Genomic DNA, 16763 nt, shown 5'->3' with positions numbered 1-16763 from the left:
GCCGTATACGCCGCTGCTGTTTCTCATGTAGCAGACCTGTAGCCGTGCAGGAGTGGGGCTGGCCCTGTGACCTGGTGTGAAATGGGCTATTGTGTCTGATCAACGGGTGGCCCAACTCACCATTTAAATTCATGGTCGCTAGGTCCAGCACGAGAGGTGTCAGGAAGAGAGTTCAGTACGTGGTAAAACTGTGTGTCACGTGACCTGTCCCTGTACCAAACCTTTGAAAAGCTAACCCAGGTAGAAAGGTGATAACAGATGCTTTATACGTTTTTTTTATTTTCATTTTTAAACCATGATATTAGCTGTACTTTCACCAACAGATAAAACTACCAGAGTAAGTTAGAGGCATTGACCTTTGTTTGCGAGGGACTTTAATAAGGAAACACTGATTTAATCTACTACACTGCAGAATGGAAAGCATGTTTTTATGTACTGCTGCAGTGACTAAAATATGCTGATTTTTTTTTTTTTTTTCTTTCTTTCTTCAATCTGCTGCTGCGGCTGTTCTCTAAACTTTCCTTTTGCCTTCCTCACCAGGATTTTCAGCATTTTGTGACCAAGCTGGACGAAGTCTTGGTACTGAAGTCCAAGTGTATCCAAACGACGCGGGCCCAGCTCCAGCTCTGTTTGGCCTCTCCTGGCTCTGACACGTCCCTGCAAACGCCTCCACCAGTTTAAACCTTCTCTGCTTGCACCGGCACAAGAACAGCTACAGAAACAGCCAGCAGCCAGGGTTTGGCCACACTTGGTGCTGCCAAGCACGAGTGGATTAGGGGATAGATTTTTGGTTTGATGTTTGTGATTAGTGTGCATTTTAGATAAAGGATGGAGACAATTCTGAGTAAATGAGAGATGACTGCTTGGCACCACAAGCTCTTGTATTTCCTTAATACCGGTAGCCCTTGTTCTTAAGAATAACAATTCAGCAGCCTTTAAATATCTCGCTGAAGCAGCAGGCAGTCCTGTCCCCAGTAGTCATAGCAGCTTCTCACGTGTTAAAGGCACATCTGTGTTGGCAAGAAAATAAGAGGGAAAGAAAAAACACTCTGAAGCCAGACACAGGACTGAATGGAAATGCTCAAAAGCTATCCAGAAAAGTGTTTGCAAACAGAAGCCAGGAAAAAGAGAGGTGCCACTGCTTGTTAAATACAGTAACGTAATGTGAGTACATGAAAGTCAAGGCAGGGCAAGAAGTGCTGCCCCTTTCAGAAGAAGGCAGGTGATTGCCACATTTGTTCTTTGCTTGGGAACGAACACTCCAGAGCTCCTGGAAGAGGTGGCTTAAGTCATGGGTAACGAGTGGTTTAGTAGTGACTTTGTAGCAAAGGTTTATCTAAGTGTGTTAATAAGCATGGGGGTTTCACCCTGTTGCCAACAGCTTTTTGCCCACTGCCAGTGACATGTGCTGCCTGTCCTGCAGCGCTGCTGTACAGCGCTGGGGTGACAGAATTGATTTTTCACATCAAAAGAGGGTGTGGTTGGAGGCAGAGGGACTCCAGAAGCTGCTGATGGTGCTGCGAGTACGAAGCTGGTATTTGAATCCCCAACTGCAGAACGACCAGCTGCAGCCCTGCGAAAGCATCACATCCGAACCACGAAACAAATCCACTTGCTGAAGCCACAAGTGGCCTTGAAGCACAGCTCGGCTGACAACACGCGGCGCGAGCGCTCCCTCTCCAAAATTAGGGCTGTGGCAGCCCATTGGGCCATCTCCCTGTCTCCTCAGTAACGCCTGTGGTAGGTCAATCAAAGCCTGCTCCGTGGCCAGAAATGCCAAGGGTAAGGGGACACGGCTGTCTGACCAGCTGTGAATGTCACTGCCTGCTTCTACAGCCACCCAGAGCAGCCCTGAGGTCTGACCAAGCAGCCACACAGTAACGGCAGCGACACTCAGTCCCAGGAATGTCACACGGCGCAGCCCTGGGGAACAGAAGTGCAAGGGGAGCACTCGTGGAAGAAAAGTCCTCCATCAGAGGGACTTTTGCAGGGGGGAGGAGGGTTTTAGCACTGGTTGGTCCCCATCTGCAACTGAGACCACATTACTCCGTGGAGCAGAGAGCAGAGCCCCTCCAGGGTCCGAGCTTATGGCTCTCGAGGTGGCTCCCGTGTCCAGGTTTCAGGCCATGGCAGGTCACACCTGAACCCAGGTCTGCCAGAAGCCTTCCTCGCCCAGAGGAATGAGGCTTCCAGGAACAACACCCCCAGGGTCAGTGGTATTTTGTGTCACAGCACAGAGCAATGAGCTGGGCAGCCACCAGAGAGCTGTACAGCAGTGGGACACCCAGCATCTTGTTCAATCATGGAAGGAAAAGCAGGCATTAAACCCAGCTCCCCTCTAAGACAAGCACCTCTCAGAAACCCTCCCTCCACCTCCTGGGGCTGGGAGAGGCCTTTTCTAAGGGGAGGAGAAGATGGGGCACTGAGGTAGTCCTTGTACCTTTTGAAAGCATAAATGGATGCGAGCTCTCACAGATAAATGGACATGAGTGGTTTCCCCAGCACTCTCTCAGCGAGCATACAGAAAACAAGGCTACCAGGGAGCTGCTGAGGAGTTTTGGGACTTTGGAGCTGAGGAAAAGGCCGGTCTGTAGGATGTGTTGCACAGGTCAGGAAGGAAGGAAGGAAGGAGGAAGATGAGAAGCCCAGCCAGTAACGCAGTGCCAGGGAGGAAAACTTCCCCTCCACCTCCTCTGATATCTGGGGACAAGTACTGGGCAATTCTACTTTCAGGTTTTTTGAAGAGCAGGCTCAGCAAAGCACGTTTGCAGGAATTTTCACTCTCTTGCTGAATCTCCATTTCACAAGGGAGAACCCTTCACAAAATAAACCTAAACCTTGTCCTAAACCTCAGTAGTTTCAGAGTCGGTTCTAACAAGACCGATGAACGACCAAAAATTTCCCCGGGCGGAGGAGATGGGAGTGAAGTCAGCTGCCACCTTTGAGCCACCTACAACCCCTGGTCAGGCTGCTGTGAAAAAGGCAAATCTGCCGGCAGCTGTGAGCCTCAGCACAAGGTCCCAGGGCAGGAACTGCTCGATCCCTGGAGGAACGATGGCCGGGAACACTGAGAAACAACAAATAAATGGAACAACAACAACAACGCAGCAGTTTTTCCAAGGTCTGAAAATATTTTTTTTTAACTGGAGCCATCCAGGCACTCCACAAGGTTCTACTTTGTCGTATGTAAGATTTTATCATCAGTCTGTTCTCAGAATTTTATGAGACATGACAAAAATAAAGATAAATAAAAATAAATAAATAAAAAATAAATGAAAATCCGTCCGTCCTTGTGAAGATCAGGACTACTTGAAGTGCTGCACAGCCAGACCAGGAGATACCAAAACTGGGCTTTGGTATGCCAAGGAAACTACCAATGCCGTTGTCAAAAACAGTAACATTTTTCTCTCCACTCTTACGGTTATTACCTAGATGCTGCTTTAATTTTTGTGTGAAAACGTGTTAAATGAGTATTTTAAAAGTGTCGTCCCCTTCCTGCTCTTTGATATTGCACTGTTTGATTTTAACTTCAACTTGACGAACATTAGGTGAGTGTTTGCCATTACAGCAGACTAAGAGATGAAGGGAACCTGGCCACCAACCATCAAATACATTCAGAACTAAACGGGGATCGCTTTTTGTATTCAGGTGTAACAAAGACTATTAATGCTCGTGGCAGATGCTTGATATTTTATTTGAATAATTGACATTATTTAAAATAAAATTACATTTACTACAGAACTCCGGTGAAACTTGTTTCAAAGTAAAGGTGATCAAAACACCCGTTTGTTTGATTTGCAAAAGATTAAGCGAGGCTGGGCAGCGGCAGAACATCCCCTTCTTGCCTGGCCTGATGTAGCTGGTGCCCTCCAGCCACACACGGCCAACCTGGACCACCTGCAGCACCAGAACCACCCTCACACCATGTTTTGCTGCACCCCCAGCAGAAGCCATCAGTCTCCCCAGCACAGATCTGCCTACACCAGCACCTGGGTGGGTGACTCGTGCTGCCCAGGGCTGCTCCAGCAGGGACAGGCCACCACAGGAGCAAGGAAGACAGCCCAAGAGAGCCTTGGGGCACGCTGCAGCCCCCACTGCCTGGCAGACTGTAGGACCCCTCAAAAGAAGGCTGCAACCACAGTGGCACTTCTCCTCCCACCAGGTCTCCAGCCACATGGGGGGACTGATGGCTCTCTAGTGTCCTTCTCGGGCTGCTGCTGTGAAGACCCATCAGGAGGCAGCGCAGGGAGTCTCCAGGTCAAAGTACAGTTGCCAATTTTGGCTCTGCCTCTCCAGTTCTTCTCACAAGCCTCCCCACCAAGGCCCCCAGACCTCGGTGCCTGGCACCAATTAGCAGAAGGCAGCAGCACAACCTCTGACAACATTAAAAGCTGTGCCAAGAACCAGGTACATAAATCTAACTGACCTGAGAACCTAAGGGAAAGCCCCAAGGTCTCAAAGCGTGACCAGGGATGCAGTCATCTCACCAACCATCAGCAGGACATCTCCACCTCCAGGTGAGCTTTGTTCCTAACTTGACAGCAGAGAATGACAGCACCACAGTCACGGCACCCAAAACAGCATTCAAATCTCACCACATTGTGTCACTTGATACACATTTCTTCAGAAGTGCCTCTCACCTAAGCCACCAGGTTAAATCCCTCACTCCATGGTCATTCCTTCTGTGAGAAGCCACCCCAGAAACACACTTCCAGCCTTCACCCACCAGAGCCATGTCAGCAGGGAAGGCACAGACAGGTGCATCTCTTTGAAGGAGGGAGACCAGCTTCACAGGTATCACTTCCCATCTTCACCCCTCTGCCCTCACCTCTACGCCCCTCTCCGTAAGGAGGGTGGTTACTGTAGTGGGGTTAAGAGCCAGCCCCTGGGTGGGGGGGCTGTGAAAAAAACTTAACACACATTAACACAACCAAAGAGATTATTTTATTCAGAGGTTTGGTCTAAATAGTTGTTTCTTTGCTGGCAAGACTTCTTGCCCCTTCAGGGCTGCCTAGTACCAGATAGACTTGTTGGGATATTAATTCTGAGAAAACCGAAGCAAGCGACGCAGCTGAGTGCTCTCAGCAGTGACAAAAAGCAGTTTGCATTTTGTTTTCCAGCTTTTCTGATTAATAAGTATCCCCTTTTCCTCGTTTCAAACTGTCACATTTCCCACCTGGGAAGGAAAACTGGGTATCTGCATTACCTGCACCCAGAGGCAGCAGCTGCTGGCCCACCAGCTGCTGAATGTTCATCCCCATCACTAAAAGCTGATAAAGCTCAATGTTACAGGATACAATGCAAGGCAACTTGCCCTAGTCCCTCTCATCACCCATCTCCACATCTCCTAGACATCTCCCAGCTACATCTCTCCTCAGCTTAATTTTGTTTTAAGTAAATGTATGTAATTAACATAGTTAAGCACCTCACAGAGAATTCCACGGCCCAAATTAGACATTTCAGTCACATGAAGTTAACATAACAGAGACAAATGCCATCTCCTTCAGCGTCCATAAGTTAAAACCTCCTACTGAAAAACCTAAACTGAGGCAACGAGCTGAGCCGTTCTTCCCTCCAGAAGTCCAGTGCTCCCAGTTCCATGATCTAACAAGAATTTGGATCCCGAGGCTTGGTTTTTGCAAGAAAACAGAAATAAACCATAGAAAAAAAAAAAAAAAGCACATGACCTCTGGCCATTCTGCCCAACACAGGAGCCTACAGGAGCGGGCAGGATCCAGCACGTTCTTCATCTGCTGAAGCCACAGAGCATGAGAGATGGGAACCATGACACTGGGAGTTATATTTGAGGGTTTTATTAGTTGCTCTTCTGCAGAATCAAAATATTTAGCAAATTACTTTAAAGATTGCTCAAGACTGCTGATATTTTATGTATTTAGAACTTGAACAATGTACATGTAATACTTTGAACTATCAAAAACAACCCCAAACCTGATTTCTAGTACTAGATGTCTCTATGTAGTTCTATAGCAGTGTGAAAAATGGAACTAATGCAGTGAGTATATTTGTTTTAAAGAAAGTGCTTGAAAGAAACCTCCTGCACCACACTGAGTATTATTTAAAACAAAAAAGATAAATGATTTTCTAGCAGGGCATTGTCTTAAATATCCTACAAGCCTGGGGGACTAAGAATACTGAGCCCCAGCTCTCTGCCTTCAGATTCAAGAGCCAAGACAAGCTGCAGGTCCAGGTAGAGTTCACAGCTTACCTGCTTCAAGAGAACTTACACACCACTCGGCATCGGACACTCGTGTCTGGCAGAAATGTTGGATGCATGGGTTAAAAAAAAAAAAAAAAAAAGAAAAAACCACAAGAGGGGCAGCTCTCTTTATGCATAGCGACAGTTTCTGAACCAGTGTTTTACTAAGTTACAGACTAACTTTCAACCAAGAAATAAAAATCCATTGCACTAAAGGTCAAATCCAACCAGTTAATCTGGACTGTGCCACAGTCAAGTAATTCAGTACAAGCAGACACCATGAAAGCAGCTTCAAAGAACCAAAGCATCCTAGTTTCATAAACCAACTTAGTATTCTGTCCAACTCCAGTGCAACAGTGAGGGGGGGGAACCACTCCCGTCTCTACCTATGTACAATGTAGAGCAGAGGTTGGGCAGTCTAAACTCTCCGTGGCCAAGCTGGAAAAAGGAAACTTAGGAAAGGACACTTTCAAAATTTAATTTAAGAAAGAAAGTTGGCTCTCAGTGGAAAGAGAAATGCTGGAGTGATGCAGGCGGGCGGGCTTGCTCAGTCACTCTCTCGTGTACGCACAAAGCCGGGCTCCTTCCTGCGGAGAGCGAGTCACACTGGATGCGAAGGTGGCGGGGCTGGTCCTGCTCCCTTGCACGCTGAGAATCCAGGAATGTGTCTTCAGCTGGCTCCTGCACGGGCCATTAGATCTTCCAAAGCATTGTGTTGGTCATTGTTGTGTAATAATAAGACCTCCTTAATGTCTTTCAGTTCAAAGCCCATTTCTTTAAATTGACTCATTAGCTGGAGAAGTTCTGTGATCTGAAAGACACAGACAATCCATTATTTGCAGGAGAAAAGAGGGTCAGTGCTAGCTGGAGGTTTAGCACAGAGCCAGTCTTCAGCGACTGACCATCCTGGGGGTGGATTCCTCCTCCCCAAGTACAGCCCCTTCCAGTTCCCCGCACAGAGCCAGTCTTCAGCGACTGACCATCCTGGGGGTGGATTCCTCCTCCCCAAATACAGCCCCTTCCAGTTCCCTGTGGAGAAAGTCCACTCACCCCAGAGCTGGTAGAGCTATGGGTGCAGTAGCACGCAGAGCCCTCTGTCTGCAGCCCTTTGTTTCCAAAATTCTCTTCAGCAAGGGCACCAAAGCTCAGTCTGTGGGGGTGTCCCTCTCCCAGTAGGAAATTTATCAGCTTGGTCCAACCTGGGCTCCCTAAAATGCTGATTAATGGCACCCTGCTCCCCCATCCAGCAGCTCCAGCTCCATGTGAATATCTGAATTACTTCACCTTTGGGAACAGTACAGTAGCCCTTGCCATCAATTGGCTCTTCAGATCTAGGGCAAACGTGGGGGAGAAGCACAAACCCTGTTGGACACACTGTGTGTGAAACTACCAACATCAACCATGAATCCTCCCTCAGCTTTGAAAAAAATAGTGACAAGAAGTGAATCATCTGATCAGACTTTTATGAACCCTCTTTATGAGCCCATTCACAGGGGAAAGGAAAACACAAAAACAAGCAAGCGGGTTGAAATGGGTAATCAGAAGATGAGCCATTTCCATTTTTGGGGTTAAACCAGTAGTAAACGTTGTTTCCTGAACTCAGTCACTTCTCCCATCTTCACGGTGTTGCTCCTCTGTTTGCAAGCTCATCACTAAGCCCACAAAAGGCAGGAAGGCGTATGCATGTCCGGGGGGGTTGGGGTGCACCTCTAAAGATTGGGACACAATAGACTGGCAGACTTTAGAAGATCCTGCCGTCCTCTGCCCTGACCAACTCCTGGCTCCAAGTACCTTTGGTGCCGGTAAAGCACCCAGAGAATAAAAAAGACCCTAAAAACTCCATTTTCCAACTTCTTCCAGAGCGAGCCCTAACCCAATTTGCTGAGCAGGCAGGCAGATGCATTTGTACAAGGGAGAAAATTCACAGCCAGGACAGGCTGGCAGGGTTTGAAAGATAATTTGCTGCTGCTGAAATTAACTGTCTCTGTACCAAGCACTCGCCCACAGGAGAACCCTGGGTTCAAAACATTACAACCAGAATAGGCAGGTTCTTTAAAAAAACTGTACCCATAAAAATGCATGCAAATAATAAAACCATGCAGTAGAATTCTGACGCTTCAACACGTATTTGCTTTATCACTGCAAGGATGTGCCCTGGCGGTGGCTTTTTTGGAGACAAGTCAGCCCCATCATGAGAGCCAGAATGACATCAGCCAGAGGAACCGCCGCTGGAATTCCCCGTCCTGGCACCCTCACCTTCTCCTCTGAACACTGGTGCATTTCCAAAGCTGCTTCAACAAGAAGTGGATCAAAGCCCTTCTCACAAAGCTGTCCATGTGCAAACAGGTAATCCAAAACCTGCAACGAAGAAAAGAATGAAAAGAAACTAAGTTTGGAGGGCAGCATTTGCAGCACCTGATTGAATACCACCTCTGTACTCCCAGAGGGGCTGAGCACAACTCCACCCCAGGCTCCACCAGGGATAGAACTAAAGCCCTCCCTAGCAGGGCTGAGATGCTCTTTATGCCAGAGCTTGTTCTGAGAAAGAAAAGACGAGCCCTTCTGTCCTCCCATGCTCTCCCACCAGCTCTGAACCTCACCTTCCCCTCTAGTCAAAACAGGCTCACAAGCCTATCTTTAGCCTTCCATGCCTTATCACGGAGCAGAAGGCAGAAGTTCAACTCTGCTTTTTACACTACAGGTTTTAAAAATGAAACTGTCGGTCCAGCAGTTGAGATGTGTCAGCTTCTAGCTTCCTTTCAGGCAGCTGCAAGAGCTGATGCAATCTGAAAGCTGTCAGCCTTTTCAGATCAACTCAGCATGCTGGTGAGGGTGAGCGAGCTGCAAACCCCAGCCCAGAAACAGCTGCCAAATTTCTTATCCATCCTCAGCTTTGAGAGGGAAGGGTCAGACAGGTAGCGCTCGGAGGGCAAGAGAACACAGCCTGCAAAACCAGCAGGATTTCAAACTGCCCTCCTAAGGGACTTTTTTTTTTTACCATTTGATACTACAGTTCACTCCAGCACGCAGCTTAAACCGCTCTCAATGTGTAAGTAGTGGGCAAGCAGAGGGGCTCCACAAGCAGAAGCCCCTGGGACACTCTTCCTCACCCCTCAGGCACAGTCCCACCAGGGGATGTTCTGGCACAGCACACAGCCTGCCTCGGGTCAAGCACGGAAAGCTTGGCCACGCTCTCCCCGCTTCAGAAGGCTTGTCTGAAGGGGATCCAAGTCCCAGAGCCACGCTCCACCCCGCAGCGCTTGCTTTGTGTGCTGTGACCTGCTTTCAGCCAGCGTTTGAGGCAGTGCAGGAGGCAGGAAGCACCACAAAGAGAGGACACAGAGGAAAGTCGGTCAGTGGAGCCTTGTGAGAGCCCTGCAGGGCTGTCCTAAGCTCACAGGGGCCGGTCTCTCTGCAAGGAGAGACGTCAGCATCGTCACCCCTTGTGCCCAGAACAAGGGAAGCTGGCTGTTGTTTTGGTCACACGGCACTAAGCTTCCTTTGGATGGTTTTGTGGCTCCTGGGAAGACCCAGTAGCTCCCCCAGCTTCATGAGGAGCTAAGGGCCCACCAGCTCAGCACAGCTCCAGCCCAGCACCCACAGGTGTGCCTGACCCAAGCCATCTCTCATCAGAAACAGGCACAGACACTCTTTTATTTGGTTTTGGGAGCCTCTACTGCCAGGTGGCAACTTCTCCAACGGTTAATATCGCAGCAGCTACAGGCTGCAACCCACTGTTAGAATGAAAGTACTCCCTCCCACCCATTTTGCAAACCCGAGGCTGTTTCTAAGCACCGAAGGAAGGGCTTCTTTCCAGTTGCACAAGCTCTTACCTGGTCTATGTTCTGTCCCTTCTTCTTCATGGCTTTCAGGACGTTCTCGGGTGAGTACCCCATGTTGACGACGGTCTCCACGCACTGCCTCTCACTAGCAGACAGGGCCTGCTGCAGCTCAGGAGCGGGGCCACCCGACCGCTTTGCGCAGCTGGTGTTATTGGGCACTTTAGACACTAGGAAATTTTGGTGCGTTACCTAAAGGGGAAAAAAACCAGAAGCTGAGGTGATGGTCATCTTCTGCACCCCCACATCCTGTCTCTGGCTAGTGCAGAAGCAGGATACCCCAAGTAATTAATCCGAGAGGCTTTCTAGAATGCCCTTGGGAAGTTGCTCATTCTTAGGGTGAAATCAAGCAGTGCAAACAGCCTGACTCCCACTGTACTCAAAACAACAGCCCAGATTCTTTGCAGTGTGCTCTCTCTCCTGCCAGCGGGCCCAAACCTTTCAATACTCAACCTTTGCAACTGTGGAGGTCCTTACGACACAGCCAAACCCCGTCCCTCAGAGGAAGGATGGAGACTCCTTCCTCCACTGCAAGTTCACTCATCACCTATGATTTTCTGTACCCAAAGGAATACTACTTCTAGGGATTTTCAGAAACACAACCCAGTGCCAGCACAGAGGTATTTGGGAACTTACCACAGGGAGTTCTGTTTCCTTGTAGTCTGGGTGTACCTGTTGGACAACAGATGAATAAGATGACTGTAAACATTATGCACCAGTGAAGAGAATTTGCTAGAGTTGGGGAGAAGGTCTTTATGGGAGAGATCTGGGAAAAAGTCTGCTATAGAGGGAGGCCTTTGGTCTGATGAGGCTTCCACACACAAGATGCAGACATTCAGTTGTGTGTAGTTATGGAATAGCCACCACAAGGATCATTTTCTTCTCTCAGCACTCCACAAGCAGAAGGATGCAATCCTCCTCATAATAACTGCAAGCTTGTTTATCCTGTCACTGTAACAGCTACATGTTCACACAGCTCCGTGTAACACACTGGCTCCTGATCCACTGCTACGCAACCTGAACGACACTGATAATTTTGGAATCATTGCCTTACAGGCTTCTCTTGACTGTTTGACCACAAGAAAGGGTAAGAGAAACACATATGCCTTTTCTACTCTCAAAGCACTTTCATATACCATATATGAGCAACGTGACACACTGGCAAAAAAGAGCATGTGATTCTTCTATCAGTTCCCAGTGCTTGCTCCCATTCCCAGGAGGTAACATTCCCTGTTCTGTTTTCTGCAGGACCAGGGTGCCAGAGGGCAGAGCCAACCCAACGCTTTATACCACTTCCCCCAAGACAACTTTGCCTCACCTAACCTGCACATTTTGATTCATGCATTTATAAGTCATCCTGCATTTTAAATAGAATTAGAAAAGACTGCAAGAAACCACTGTGGACCAAGAGCCTCAGGTTTTTGCATTTCTTAATACTTTTTACGCCAACACAGATTGCTTGAGAGCCTGTCCACTTCTTTCAGAAAGGTTTTCTTTGGGGCCAACAAAAAAAAAACTGTTTAAAGAAAAACAATTCTGAGAGAATCTATTAGGATTTTGCCAAATTCCATTTATTTGCAAAAATACCTCAACCAACCACCAAGGAGGTTTTGCTCTGCATTTCTGACCATTTTTGTTTCCAGCGTAAGAATTTCTCTTCTAGGAGATAAAGCCTGAGAAATCACATTCAGTTTGATGAACTGGCTTACCCACCAACCTTTCCTTTCCCCATGGTGCTAGAGGGGTTCAAATCTCTCCGTGCACACCCTCTCCAGGCACTCTGGCCAGAGCAAAAAGCACTGGAATATGGGATACACTGAAATGGGAGTCTGGAGTAGCCCTGAAATCAGCTGGTTTTCAAATTGAAGGATGATGATTTGTTGTTAATGCTACAGCCAGGAAAACCAAAACTACTTCTGACACCAGAGGTTCCAGAGTCTGGGAAAACCAGCCCTTCCTCCTCAATCTACTTGAGCTTGAACAACCTGTGCTTGTGGTTGTTGACTTCCAGCAGAGGAAGGACACACCTAAAGGAACTGCAGGGGACAAAGCTAGGACTAGTCACTCAGTAGCCATGCTCCCTTACATCTCAAATTTGCATTTTACTGCCCTTCAAGAAGCAAAAGTGCAGCACTTTCAGTAGATGCTTGGACACTGTACCCACTTTAGGGACTTCACAGAGAGCCCAGGAGCCCTGCCTGTGGCTGGTGTGCCCATACCACCACACTACTGCAGCATTATGTATTCTGAATGGTCCACGAGGAATGCCCCAACCTCCCGAAACCAAGATTTCTCCAAATGCATCATACTAATCAGGTGCCTGGCCAGTTTTGTTTAATCACAACCTGTTGTCTTCACTAGTCATTTCTCCCTCTGGCAATGCTGCAAAAAGCCAACCAGTGAGCTTCAAAGAGGACAGGGCACCACCCCTGACAGAATCAGTGCAGCCTCGGAGAAATCACAGGTTTATTTCCACCTGAAAAATCCTAGATCCAATTCACTGGTAAAGCATAAACTCCAGTGGTAACTTCAAATCCAAAGTTAAAATTTCTAGTCTTGTGAGAAAAAAAAATAATTATATATAAAATCACTGTGGAATACACTGTGACATGTAATTGTCCTGAGGCTTTCAAAAAAAGGACAGGTCTATTCTTGTGTAACCTTGCAGAAAAAGGACGCGTGAGCCTTCTGCTCCCAGCCACAGGAATGACCATGACTTCCTTCTATCGTTTTCATACTCTGAGGATTATTGTTACATTTACTTCAATTTCTTGCAGCTCAGCTGTCATCTTCCAGCCACTGGGACCATATTGTGGAAACATGAAACAAGCACAGTCTGAAGTCTTGAAATTTAAACAGAAGAACTAGTTCTGTTGGCATACTAATTTCTCGGTTTGCTACTCTTAGAGCAGAAATAGTTTCATGTGAAAATATTTATTACTTCTCCCAGTAAGTCTATTTTTTTTTATCAGTTTGTATCTTCCCTTACAGCATTCTTAAAAATACAACTTCCCTCTTGATCTTTAATAAGTTTTAATTCAGCACAGAGATTTGAATAGTTGCAAGAGCGAAAATTTGGCCACCTGAATGTCTGTCTATTGAACTGTAGGTGACCTTTCGTGTTAGTCCCTAGAGATGTGCCACACATCATACTTCAAGGTTTCACCTCTGAGCTACATATGATCATATGCTGGCCTCCCAAACCTGTGACCTGGCACAGGGAGCAGTTGCTCAGCAGGTCACAGCATGGTGAGCAGGACTCAGGAGGTGATCATCCCCCTGTACTGGGCACTGGTGAGGCCACACTTCGAGGGCTGTGTCCAGTTTGGGGCTCCTTATCACAAAAAAAGACAGTGAGGTGCTGGAGCGGGTCCAGAGAAGGGCAATTAAGCTGGTGAGGAGGCTGGAGAGTAAGTCTGATGAGGAGAGGCTGAGGGAGCTGGGGGTGTTCAGTCTGGAGAAAAGGAGGCTGAGGGGAGACCTTCTCGCTCTCTACAACTCCCTGAAAGGAGGGTGTAGAGAGGTGGAGGTCACCCTCTTCTCTCGAGTCACAGGAGATAGGACAAGAGGAAATGGCCTCAAGTTGTGTCAGGGGAGGTTCAGATTGGACATAAAAAAAAAATTTTTACATGGAAAGGGTTATTAAGCATTGGAAGGGGCTGCCCAGGGAAGTTGCTGAGACACCATCCCTGGAGGTATTTAAAAGACGGGTAGACATAGTGCTTAGAGACATGGTTTAGTGATGGTTTTTATCAGAGTTAGGCTGATGGTTGGACTAGATGATCTTAAAGGTCCCTTCCAACCTAGACAATTCTATGATTCTGCCACAGTTTACGGTATTAATTTTGTTCTAGCAGTCAATAAGCATCTGTCCCGCTGTGCTCTGATGCGTACACTGGCTGCCAGAATACTGTATTTCACAACTAATAGTGCATTTACCTAAGCCTGAAGGGAGGTGAAAGAACAACAGAAGAGCAACAGTGTCACTTGTTCAAAGAACACGGAATTCCACAAAAACCTTCAGTATGCCAGTAAGAGCACAGAACCACTGCTTATACTGGACAAAGAAACCAGATTATTTCAGAAGCAACTAGAGGATTTGGCTGTATAGATAGCTTTCACTTCATGAGTACTAGTGTTCAGATCTCAGGTTCTTCGGAAAAAAAAAACCACTCACAAGCTTACTCAAATCTCTGCTCTTATTCACAAAGACCAGAGCTGGGGTGAAGTTAAGTGTCCTCAAAAGTAATTTTAGAACTTGCTACAAGTGTGAGGATACAAAGCATCAAACTCCTGTCTCAGAGCTGTATGGCAAACAATTATAACATTAGCAATCTGAGATGAACTTCAAGACTGGTTTTGGTATCAACCAAACAATCCTCCACCCTCCTTCACAAGAAAGAGGGTAAATACCCGATTTCAAACCATTATCTTCTTCCTAAAGATCAGACCTTAAAAAAAAGTTTCTCAGGAATAAAAATAAACAACCAGACATTTCTTTCACAGCAGGTCAACTGCAAGCACTTTTCTCTTTCCTGAGTGAAAGAGCACATGTTTGTTTTTAATCTATTATAGCTTCTATTCTTTAAAAAGTCTGCATTTCCCATTATTTCCAGCAAATAAATAAGCAAGCTAAGGAACAAATCTAGAAGAGATTTAACTCAAAACCTAATAGCACTTCAGAATCTGATATATCTCAGCTGGATAAGACAGAATGCATGACCATACAAAGATGATGTCTTAGATGAGTAACTCAAAGGTGTGCAACTACGAACAAGAGCTGAAAAGCTGAAAGAAAAATCACCAGAATTGGTCTAAAAATATCAGATTTTGGGGAAACCTGCAGAGTAATAGTCTGAGGTTCAGAACTGCCAGCATGAAGACCTGTTGGACTTACAATTTGCTGTGTAAATTAAGGGGATCTACACGTCACTCCCATTAAGTGAACCTAAACCCAAGTGAGAGGACATTGCCTCTGCACCTCCACATCTCCCCAGCAACCCCAAATCTAATCCACTGCGCCTTTACCGTAGTCGCTGTGCTTTGAGATGATTCTTCTTCTGTACAAACTGTCGACACAGCCAGGGAAGGCAGCCTGGATGAGGAGGATAACGTTGATGTCTCCATGCCACTGTCCTCATTTAGAGCGGAAAGACCAACCACGTGGTGTCCGTTCAGTTCACTAGCTCTACTCTGAGCACAGGTCTGCAAAGAGCTGAGCAAAGTGCCGTTGCGGAGACAGGTAGTGCTGTGGAAAGTGCTCGTGAGCTTGGATGATTTTTGATCACTCTCATCGGAGTCAAGTTTAGGAAAGGACAGGGATTTGATATTGCTCACTGAAGTGATAGGGGACAGGGACACTTTGGAAGACAAGGACATCTTTTCACAGTTTCCCAACTGCGGTAAGGTAACAAAGCCGTTGGGCTTGTGAAGGGGCTTGAAGTCCAACGTGGCCCTTTCTATGGATGCCAGAACTTCCTCATCTTGCAACACAGACTCAGACCCTCCTTTGGGCAAAGTATTATCTAACAGCTGGGCAACAATTGGCCCAGTAGTACCAACATGAATTTCAAGAATATTTTTTAACTCCTCCTTATCGTCGATGGTTTTTAATTCCAGTTTGTCAAATGGGTCTTCTTCACATTCAAAATCTGCTGGGTTGAAGTCTGCTTTTGGACGAGGTGGACTGAGAACCTTCTGCTTCACTGCGCTGCTGTTGGCTGGCGTGGGAGTAAGAATGCTATTGTGCTGCAGGCTAGCGAGGATGGGGTTAATGGGAGGAGGCATGGCCTCAGGGCAAGGTCCCTCTGAGAACCCCATGTTGCTGCTGTCCTCTGGAGCTGGTCTTGAGTTTGCTAGCGCTGCTTCTGCCTTGCGTTCAGCTTCTCTCTGGGCAGCTTGAATTTTTTTGATATCTTCAGCCCACTCGATTGTTTTCTTCTCCAGTGAGAAGTCATACTGACAGGGGTAGAGGGGAAATGGGAGGAAAAAAACCAAAAGCATAAATTAGAAGTGGTGTCTATGTTCCTTACAACATAAGTAACACACAGTAAGAGCTACATGAATTACCACAGACAGACATCATTTTTTCCCCAGCATCTCTTGCAACCTACAGACTGACAAAGCTAGAAGAAGTACTTCATTTTGCCTCTAGCAGCAAAACTGCCTAGAGTCTGGATTAGAATATCATGTTTTGTCTCCTTCCTACATTTAGTTTTGCTTTGGAGCTGCTGATCATCCCGAGATCAGTTTCACAGCCCTCCCACACTCTCTCCCCAGGACAACGGATGTAGCAAGGGGAAGTCTAATGCGTTACCAGATGGACAACCATAGCCAGGTCTGACACCAGGTCTGACACCTCTGAACTATTCCCTGTCCACAAGCCATTCAAGACCACGGCAGAATATTTTGTATCCAAAAACCAATACGATATTACTTAGTTCCCCCTGAAAGATTCCTAAGGGACTGGATATTAGTTTTACATCCACTGGTTTAAGAGGTATTGGTATTCTTACTCCAGTGCCAACAGCTCACCAGCCACAGGAGATACACTTGCTACACCAATGGTAACTATCAGTAGCAGATCATCAGGGGGCTGTAGACCCTCTCCGATGGATACAGGCTGAGAGAGTTGGGGTTGTACAGCCTGGAGAAGAGAAGGCTCCAGGGAGACCTTATAACCCCTTCCAGTACCTAAAGGAGGCCTA

General features: G+C 47.0%; 2 protein-coding genes across 3 annotated transcripts in view; one reads left to right on the top strand and one right to left on the bottom strand.

Moving 5' to 3' along the window:
• Positions 1-3682, top strand: part of KIF24 (kinesin family member 24) — a 34524-nt gene extending 30842 nt beyond the window's left edge. Inside the window, exon 13 of the mRNA XM_014952502.1 lies at positions 541-3682. Coding sequence (XP_014807988.1) covers positions 541-681 — 141 coding nt within the window. The 3' untranslated portion in view covers positions 682-3682. The remainder of the gene's footprint in view (positions 1-540) is intronic.
• A 1239-nt stretch (positions 3683-4921) lies between these two features.
• Positions 4922-16763, bottom strand: part of UBAP1 (ubiquitin associated protein 1) — a 37853-nt gene continuing 26011 nt past the window's right edge. For both annotated transcript variants that reach the window (XM_014952505.1, XM_014952506.1), the window contains exons 4-8: positions 15085-16014; positions 10693-10728; positions 10051-10248; positions 8474-8575; positions 4922-7028 (exon numbers count right to left, since the gene is read on the bottom strand). In XM_014952505.1, the coding sequence (XP_014807991.1) occupies positions 6888-7028; positions 8474-8575; positions 10051-10248; positions 10693-10728; positions 15085-16014 (1407 nt within the window). In that variant the 3' untranslated portion in view covers positions 4922-6887. The remainder of the gene's footprint in view (positions 7029-8473; positions 8576-10050; positions 10249-10692; positions 10729-15084; positions 16015-16763) is intronic.

This window comes from Calidris pugnax, unplaced genomic scaffold (assembly GCF_001431845.1).
Source record: "Calidris pugnax isolate Ruff unplaced genomic scaffold, ASM143184v1 scaffold220, whole genome shotgun sequence".
NCBI lineage: Eukaryota > Metazoa > Chordata > Aves > Charadriiformes > Scolopacidae > Calidris > Calidris pugnax.
The sequence above is the reverse complement of the archived record's forward strand: the minus strand, read 5'-3'. Positions and strand labels throughout refer to the sequence as shown.